Here is a 10,109-nt window from a genome sequence, read left to right as displayed (position 1 = left end):
AAGGGGGTATTTTATGAAAAAGAGTTGCAAAAAATAATTGTGAGTAAAAACAAATCTTTTAAGGTGGAAAAGATTTTAGGTCAGAAAAAACAAGGGAAATCTACTCTTGTTTTAGTGAAATGGCTAGGGTGGCCTTCAAAATTTAATAGTTATATAGATAAAAAAACACTGTTGGACTTAAAACACCCTGACGTTTAATGGGGGGATCATACGAGCGAAGGACCGTCATGGATGACCACGGGTTCTACGTCACGCTGCCGTGCAATGCATCGAGGTCGGTTTATCCAGAAAATCGCATATCCGCCTATACAACCAGGCTAGCAAAAGCTATACAATTGAAAGGAGAATGGGAGGTGGGACTCGCCGAAATCGAATATCCTAGAAGCTGGTATAACTTTAAGGACAAAGACGGGAATTTCACCCTGCACACAGGCCCCGTATACACAAATAGCGGGGGCCCCAAAGACACGCTTAAAAAAGACTTACCCACGTTTTTTGTATCGAGGACATTATACATAAGTGGTGGGTACTACGCAAACATTCGTGCGATCCTCCGCGTGATAAATCAACTTCTAGCACCCACGGCCGTATTGGATTACGATGAATTAAAAAACAAAGTGTTTCAAAATGTTTCAGTCAGCTTTCAAGGCAGACTCGCCACTATTTTAGGAATGATACCGGACGATGCTCTCGGACGTTCGAACTACCATAAAGAAGCAGATTTTACTACGAGCCATATCACGTACGCTCCTCATCAATCCGATATCAACCCCGGGTTCTACACAATGTACGTTTACACCGACATCATTCAATATCAATCGGTCGGTGATTCTTACGTCCCCCTTTTGAGATGCGTACATATATCGGGTAAAAGCAACGACACGGTCATTGCTAGATACGACAACCCGCATTACGCATCGATCAACAAGGATCACATCACCAGCATTACCATAGAGTTGAAGGACGACCAAAACCGCGAAATACCATTTTCTTACGGGAAAGTCATCGTAAAACTACACTTTAAACCAAAAAATGGCATATTATAGACCTGGAGAGACCGGCGACTATGTGGACTATTACCGAAATCAGGCAGGCGGGGGTTTACCAGGCTATGCCGGAGGAGGGGTTATGTACGGTGCGGGGTTAGGAGGACTTTTCAGAGGTCTGTTCAGGATGGCCATACCTCTGTTAAAAAGAGGATTTAGCATCGCGAAACCCCACCTAAAATCCGCTGCTAAAAATATAGTATCCGACGTCGTCTCAAACGTATTGACGCGTGCGCATAGCAATAATGCTCAAGACGGATCTGGGCTGATGGTCATGGCCCGTAAGAGGATGTCTAAACCACCGGGTGTAAGGAGGCGTGGTCAATGGGGTAAGAAGAAGAAAACAACACGAGGAACAAAGAAGCGTCCAGTCATACGCAGAAAACGTAACAAGTCTGTTAGTCGAAAAGCATCGGTCAAGAGATCCGTAAAAACCATATTCTAACATGGCGCTACTGCATCGTATGTCGGGAGAATGCATCAAGTCCGAGTTGGACTTATTTACGGTTACAATGACGCAGACTGTTATTGAGAAAAATGGGTATTTAGAAGTTGCCCCTTTATCCGCCATATCGGACACCGCACCATTAGAGTTTTTTATCGCAGGCAACGGCGACGATTATGTGGATCTAAATAACACAATGCTCTATACACGTCTGAAAATCACGAGACCAAATGGAGCAGACATCGCAAATCCTGCGAAGGTGGGTCTAATAAATTACCCCGGAGCCACAATTTTTTCACAAGTCGACGTGACCCTCGGCGACCGTCTGATATCCCAGAGTTCCTCGACTTACCCTTACCGCTGTATCATCGAGAGTCTGATCAACTATAGTAAAGATGCGCTGGAATCTCTTTTCTCCGCCGGACTGTTTTACAAAGACACAGCCGGTCACATGGATGTGGCTGACCCCGAAGGCCGTAACGCGGGGTTGACGATGAGAGCGGTCTACACCAGCGAAAGCAATGAGGTGGAACTGCTGGCCCCTATACACCGCGATATATTCTTTCAAGAAAAACTTATGTTGAACGGCGTGGACATCAAGATACGCTTCATTCGAGCAAAAGATGAATTCTGTCTGATGAGGTCCGACGACGTGGCTTACAAAATAAAAATAGAGTCGGCGTCCCTATTTGTCAAGAAAGTCTCTGTATCACCGCCGGTGAGACTGGGGCATGATCAGGCTTTACTCTCGACAACGGCCAAGTACCCCATAGATAGGGTGTGTGTAAAAAATTTCTCCATACCTCAGGGGACTCGTGTTTCAAATCAAGAAAATCTGTTTTTAGGAACCCTACCAAAATCTATCGTCATTGCCATGGTCGACAATGACGCATTCACAGGGTCAAATCCATTCGCATTCAAACATTACGATCTGGAGTTCCTAGCCGTCTACGTCGACGGACAACAATTCCCCGCCAAGCCTCTACAACCAAATTTCGAAGCTGGTTCGGCAGTACGCAAATTTTATCAGTTGGCGATGACGACAGGAAGACACCTTAAAAACCAATCGCTCTCTATCGACAGGGTCGATTTCCTGAACGGATACACGCTTTACGCATTTAATCTTACGCCTGATGAAGACTGCGGTCAGCACATTTCGCTCATCAAGTCCGGGAATATCAGACTCGAAGCTCGTTTCAGACAACCGTTGCCGAATACCGTTAACTTATTAATTTACGCCTTATTCGACAGCATCATTGAAGTGTCTAACTGCAGACAGGTACTGCTCGACTACTATTGAGATGAACACGCTACAACTCACCGCCATCATGGATAAAATAACGTGCAGGACTCATTTTCTCGGAGTTCTACCGAGCGATCAACTACCCAAAAAAACGTTGAGGATCTTACCGTCGATGGGTATCATTAATACCCACCCTGCTCGATTGCCGGGGGAGCATTGGGTCGCGGTTTATTTAACCCAAGAGGGAACCGCTTGTTTTTTCGACAGCTTCGGTAATCCACCCAACACCCCCCGCTTTCCAATCACTATCAACAACTTTCTAACAACCAACGACGTCGACGTGTTATATTCCGACAGGCGCGTCCAGGATTTTTCATCGGATACCTGCGGGCAGCATTGTGTGTTTTTTCTGTATCATTTAGCCAGAGGTCGCGACTATAACCACGTGATGAAACTATACACCGATGATTATATCAAAAATTATAAAATGGTGTCCCTCTTTGTGAAGAGATTAAGACCATATGTTTGTAATGATAAAATGTTATCCTGCGTTCATTGTGTGCAGACGTGTTTGACGTATAAATAAAAACATCTTAAAACCATTATATTTTTTATCGTCTTTTATTTAATCGTGAGATAAAATTGTAACGTAAATGCCTCTGGGTTAATGCGAATTAGCTCAAGGATATAGGGAATTTTAGGAATATTAATATTTATGACTCATGGTCATAATTCATAAATCGCATATGCATTTACTTTATCAATTATAGGAAATGCCTCGTTCTGTACTGTCTGATCATTACAGTTAAGAAGAAGTATTCCTGTTTACAAAACTCCAAGAAAGTTTATCTTCTGGCCACGAAGACAAAACCTCTTTGGGTTTATAAATTAAAACTACTCAAAGTAGTTTTATAATATAGAGCCTGTAGCTTTATAGATCTTTTGTTTCATTGACTTTATAAAAAGTGGGTTTTCAAACACAGAGACAGTTAAAAGTATAAATGGGTTTATTAATAAAATGGCACACGCTAGAGATTATAAGCTACAAATATAAACGTACGTAAAAATGCAAACAAACACATAAACATTTAACCGAACAAAAACATAAACATAGCGTGATCAGAATGAAAATGAAAGAAAGAAAGAAATAAAGAGTTAAGAGATAGAGGGTAACTTAATTCACAGACCTACAAGCTAAACACCAGGAATCAGCTGTTAGAGAGAAAGATACTTGCGAGATGTGGTACTCTTTCAGTGTGATGCTGAAAAGGGGACGCACGCGTGCGCGTGTCCGGCTGGTTTGCGTCTAGCTTTGTCTTCTGGGTCGTTTCGCAAAACGATGTAAAGGCTCACTTGAATTTAACGTTACCGGAAAATAAGGTTCATCTCCCGGGATGGGAGAGGTTTACAGTCTTTGTTGCAAAGGACGCAGCTACGACTCGAACATGTGCTCGCTCGATGGAGAAGGCCAGGGCCTCCTCCAGATGTTCCTTTGGAGAAGCGCTGCGCCGAGGAAGAGGGTCCAGAGAAGTTGGATGAGTTGAGAGTGGGATGAGAGCGAAGAGAAGAGAGAGAGAAGTGGGGGCCTCTTCTTTTTAACAGACATCTGTTTACGCCCTGTTTTGGGGACAGAGCGAATCAAAACTTCTGATCTGTAGCGGGAAGCAGTCTTCTTTGTGTGAAGAAAAACACGCCCCCTTTTACCATATGTCTTATGAGGGAAAGGATTCATACTTAGAAATATGATATTTCCTGGAACAAATGCATATTATTGTACTTTGCAGTCAAGATTCGTCTCTGTGAGATGGAGAGGATTACAGAGATATAAATTTTGACAGGTAAAGATTGGGGAAACATAACGTCACACTTATATGCATAATTACACACAAATAAAGTTTGATTAAACACACAATAAAGTTGTCAGTGTTTCCGTTATGGCAAGTGACGACACTTTGAGAAACATAGGAATACATATCAACATTCAGTGGCTTGTTATGTGGGGGAATATCTGTTTCAAAGTCCAGAGTGTGTGTGTGTGTGTGTAATGCTGGAATGCCTGCTTTCCTGGGTCGTAAAGTTTTATGGTCTGAGGTAGGGTTACAACAAGACACGACTGAGGAATTCCCTTCAATGAACATTTAGAATTCAAAACTATACTCTAGCAAACCAAACCTCTATCACACGTGCATATAGGAAGGTACACACATTATAAAGAAAAATAACAGATATTTATCTTATTCTCAGTTATACACAAAAGGGTGTTTGTGTGTGTGTGTGTGTGTATGTGTGTGTGGAATGTCACGAGTCTGTGAAAAGTCACAGGGAGTCCATGCTGTAATGGGGGTTTTAAAAGGGATTCTAAGAAAACAGGGTTTCCTTGTGTGACTCAAATGTCCCTCGGGGGAGCCACAAAGATGCAATTTTGACCGTTCAAGCAGACTTGGAGACGCCATGACACTCGTTGTCTGTTTGGAGATCAGGATTTACTAATTTGAACAGCATGTGACCGCATGTCATAGTCATTGTCGTTACAAAATGTAGCGCACAAAATATAAGTAGTTAAAATTCTAACCATTGTCCTCGTTCGGAAGACGGTGATTTAAATGGTGAGTCTTTGAACTCTGGAGCCAAGCGAGGTGAATATCTCCGGGCCTTTTTTTTTGAAGGTCTAACAGGAGGTGATGCGGGCTCTACAGGTTTACTCTTTAGAGAGTTAATCGTGCGTCTGACCTGTTGATTCGGCACTGTAGAAAATGGGATGTTTAATTCGGCAAAGGCGTGTAGAAACTCTGACCAGCCTAGAGGTCTCCGGTCATCCCTAACTTTGTGCGAGGCCGTAACATTTCTTAACAAATCGAGCATGTGTGAACCTTGTATGACTTTACCCCTGAACACAAACTCCCCCGATTCGTTCCATGCGCTTAGTCCTTTAGCTTTAGACATCTTGTCTAATTTGTATCTGCTGTTTTTCACACTTCTCGAAGGTACATTCTTCAGAACTTCGTCGACAACAGCCTCCTCGGCTTTACCGTCTTCGACGTTAGCAGCAGTCGGTGGTTCATCTTTATGACCGAGATCGGTATGGGGTAACGAAAGCGTTAAAACACTACTCTCACGATCGCCTTGTTTAACGATGGCCAAAAACCTGCTCAGGGAATTGGTGTAAAGTTTGGCTTTTTCGTAAGTATTCAAATCAGTCCGCTGTAAAATATTTCTTATGGTATCATCCAAATCGTTCTCCACGCTCCGTTGAATGTTCTCACGAACATTTTCGCCTTTGATTTTATCCAGTTGATGGTGCGGGACTAAATACATCTTCTCGGCATACTCCATCCTATCGATTTGCTATCAAGCTCGAAATAAAGGGTACAGCGACGCTTAGGAGCGGTAACAGGAATCCGCCCTTCTGGTTGAAGACTCGTTTCTTGGCCGCTATGCCAATTTTTTTATTGGCTACAAATTTAATATCCGCTTTTCTCTCTTTCAGTTTTTGGTACTGCTGCCTGTTGACCGGAATTGTGCCATATAGGATATTAAGAGCCACTTCACAGAGCGTTAAAATGAATTCGTCGGACGCCGATTGTAAAATAAGGCGTCGTTGTTTAGGAGTGGCTTTATGTAGCAGTTTTAACACAGGCAGATGTTTACAAAGTCTGGCGGACATGACGATTGATCACGTTCTTCTTTTTTTCGGAATATAAACCACTTGACGGTCGGAAAGCAATCCTGTTCTGAGACGGTACTGCTCCGGAGTTTTTGCTTTATAGTCTATCATTAGGTACCCGAAAGGACGGTCGACCGCGTCGTGATAACACTCCATAAAGTATTTTGTGTTTCCAGGGTACATTTGACGTCCTAGCATAGCCACTTGATGCACGTCCCGAGGATTTTTAAACAGGATCATATAATTGGCGTTTAAGCTTATGGTTCGGCTGGACTTACCCTGTGCAAATAAATTTTGCACTATGTAAATAGAGCTGAGATTGCGGTGGTGGCAGTATTGCGTGAAAACGCGTTGAAGTTCCAAGTTAGCGCTAGCTTGCTCCATTAAATCATCCACCACGAGCAGGTTTGTCTTGGTGACAGGCAGTAAATCATCATCATTCAGAGTCTGGGGTATTCCTTGCACAAATTTAATGTCATACAATTGAAGTAAATCATCATACAAAGTCTGCCAACAATCATACAACCAAACAATGTTTTCAATTTTCTTGGAAATGATATTCAAACCTTTTTCCAACATAAGTTTTACAAAATAAGACTTTCCAGAGTTGGACGGCCCACTCACGACACAACTGAAAGGATGTTGAAGTCTGAAATCAAAATCGGAAACATCCTGAGAGCCTCTGTGCATCATCTGATCAGTAGCCATAAGGAAGCGTCGAGAAATCGCTTAGGAGTCTACGTTTATTGTACACCACCTTGAACCTTTTAACGACTGATTTGTTGTGCAATGTCAAAGTCTTCTTATTTCTCACAATGTTTTCGCTCTGAGCCAGGATGTATTTGGATCTATCATGCGACGTCACATAGCTGTCAACCAGACCAATCAGGGATTCGAGACAGATAGCTTGTGAATTTTTAGCATTCAGGGTTATCCCCTTAGCTTTCATAGAAACTTTACCTTTGGCCGTGGCAAAACCGTACGATTTGGGACCGCTCGAGCAGAAGGTCGGTATATAATCATCTTGGTCTAATTCGCTCGTCAGCTCCCCTAAATGATCGCCCAGAGGCGGCTCCCAGTCGCCGTCCCTAGACACAAAAATGACACTATCTGTGTCAGAGTATAACAATCGGTTGCCGAGTCTGTCCATCAATTCGTACAATTCCAGTCGGGCGTGCGCAGTGGTAAAAGCACCTACAAAAACGTTCACGTCGCGCGCCTTGCAAACATCCTCTTTGGATGGTTTATGCTGGACGAGCGCTACGTCATCTGAGACGAATGAGAAATACGCCAACGTGTCGGTATTGCCAAAAACAATTCTGGTGAAATCTTCGGGGTCGTTCACTAGAGTAGTTTGAGGCAAGTTCTGTCTTAAAGAGAAACGTCCCCATAGCGAATTCAAAATTAATTTCGTTATTGCCCTCTGGGCGGCGTTGTACTTGACCTTTTCGGGGTCGAGTTGAATCCCCTCTTTTTCAAAATACTCACAAATGTAAGTCTCTTTCTCAGCATCCGTGACGACATTGGACGGGTAGCCGGACGCTTGTTGTTTCAAACGCAAAAACGTTTTTACGTATTCGGCAAACAACGTGTCTGACCGCTGCGGAAAATGCCAAACCTCGTCTATCTTGGCCACAACATAACCCTTCTCGATGGCTTTTAAAAGCTCGATACTGACCCAACAGCCCGAGAGCGATCTTTCCTCGTCCGTGTGGCTACAACTCGCGGTCTGGTTTTGGTCCTGAGCGCAGGTTCTGCATAGCGGGAACATGAGTTTTCCTTGGCATCTGTAAGGGAGAACCGGGTGCAGTAATTTACGCGGAGGGTACACGGTCGCTTTGATAAGCCCGTAATAATTTTCAATCGGTTCAAAATCTGTGAAAATGATTTGGGGGTGTTCGATCAGATAGGTTTTCCTCGCTTGGCAATACGGATACAGACTGGTAAAATCGAGATACCTTATTTTCTCATCGTCGCTCACTTTGTGGTATAGTTTGTAGGCGTTCGTTCTGCCACCGTACAACGCGTCTCGTGGGTTCAATCTCTCTGGGGCGGAATAATCGGCCATAAACTCTATCACATAGGGGTCGGTCTTTTTCATCCGGTTCCATTCGCATTCCCAAAGAACCTCGATTTGCAAACCGTACGCGTTCCGCAGAATTTCAACCTTATCGTCAAACTGGTTCCTGAGAACCCCGTAGGGTAGTCCGGACAACGGGTGTGTCTCATGGGGTTCAAAGCGACAGCAATGACCATGGAAGATGCAGCCGGCGTATTCTAAGCCGTGCCTGACGCCGTCCTGCTCGTAGTAGCCGTCTAAAAAGTACTTACCGATCGATACTTCGCCGTGGTTTACGGCGTGATGAACGTCCACGTTTCGAGTCTTTTTTATATACTCGAGCCATTCGATCGAACCGCTTGAGTAGGACTTATTCTGATGGATGTACGCTTTGTTATGCGTCAGGGCGAGCGTGTTTCTGGCGAGATAATGTGTTTTGAAGACCCCCATCGCGCAGCTGGCGAGCGTCGTGAAGCCAAAAGGGTCGAGTTGGGTGCACTGTAAGAAAGACGCCCTGTATGTCATACATCCTTCGCGCAACAACACGACGTCGTTAACGCCGTAGGCGTACAGTTCTTTCTTGAAGTTAAAGAACTTGCCCTTCACTGTGCTGTACCACGCATCAAACTTTTCTCGGTCTTTATCCGACATGTTCTCGTAGTTGTAGAACTTTTTGTCGGGGTATGGTCCGACATAGTTCTCATTTCCCACCCTGTTGAAAAGATGGGGGAAGTAGCCTTTTTCAGTCGTCGTTAAGTCTAACGCCGCGGGTATTTTGGCGAGAGCGAATGGGAAAAATGAGTAGCTATCGATGTATCGCTGGGCAAAAGCGTCATCGTACATCAAGAGTAATTTGCACCCTTGCATTATGACCTCAATCGCGATCCCTGATTTGCAAAAATACTCGAGGATTAGAAAGGCGTCAAATCTGGAGGCGTAATGAGCGATGAAGCAGTAGCCTGTATATCGGGGTTGTCTGAAGTGGTTGATTAGCTTAGCGATGCAGTCCGTACCGTGAGCAGTAAATTTCTTGCCTTTGAATGTGATGGCGCAAACAAAATTAGCCACGTGCCTACCGTTTTCGTAACGCGTTTCGAAATCGTAGAAGATGTATTTCTCGCACGGCTCCTTAGGCTCTAGAGGTTGTATGAAGCATTGATGCTCACCAACGTTCGTCAGACGCTCGCGACAATGCACGCATTTGTCTGGGGCGCAGATGTGTTTGGTTTTCTTGTTGCCCGGTTTAACGTCGTAACGTCTGTTACACAGTTTGCAGTATTTAATCATATCACAGGCGGGGTATTCCTGACCGGGAGGTGTGTTTTTTTTATGCATTTCAAAACAATAAGCCGATTTACAGTACCGCAGGCAATCGGGGCAATGTATGATTCTTACAGGGAACCTGTAACATTCCGCATCGAAACAGATGTTGCAGGCGTGCTTACATCGATGGTTTCTGCGGCTGGTGTAAGATTTGTAGCAAAATGGACACACGTATGTTGAACCGATGAATGCCGTCAAACTCGTTATCATGTAGTAATGGTCGTTGTGGAGATACAGAAAGACCGTTTTTGGATGGGGTTCGTCAGAATTTTTGTACGTTTCTAAGACCATGGCGTTAGATCTGTGAAATACGACGATTTTAATGTCTA

At 44.0% G+C, this 10,109-nt stretch overlaps 1 protein-coding gene across 1 annotated transcript; it reads left to right on the top strand.

Moving 5' to 3' along the window:
* Positions 1-1,492: 1,492 nt before the first annotated feature.
* LOC311291103 (uncharacterized protein F54H12.2-like) lies at positions 1,493-2,791 on the top strand (the record flags this gene model as incomplete). The annotated part of the gene is made up of 1 exon (XM_084409977.1): positions 1,493-2,791. The coding sequence occupies one exon, from the start codon at positions 1,493-1,495 to the stop codon at positions 2,789-2,791; it is 1,299 nt and encodes a 432-aa protein (XP_084266103.1).
* Positions 2,792-10,109: the final 7,318 nt, after the last annotated feature.

Source organism: Rutilus rutilus (assembly GCF_951802725.1).
Source record: "Rutilus rutilus genome assembly, chromosome: 5".
Taxonomy (NCBI): Eukaryota; Metazoa; Chordata; class Actinopteri; order Cypriniformes; family Leuciscidae; genus Rutilus; species Rutilus rutilus.
The sequence above is the reverse complement of the archived record's forward strand: the minus strand, read 5'-3'. Positions and strand labels throughout refer to the sequence as shown.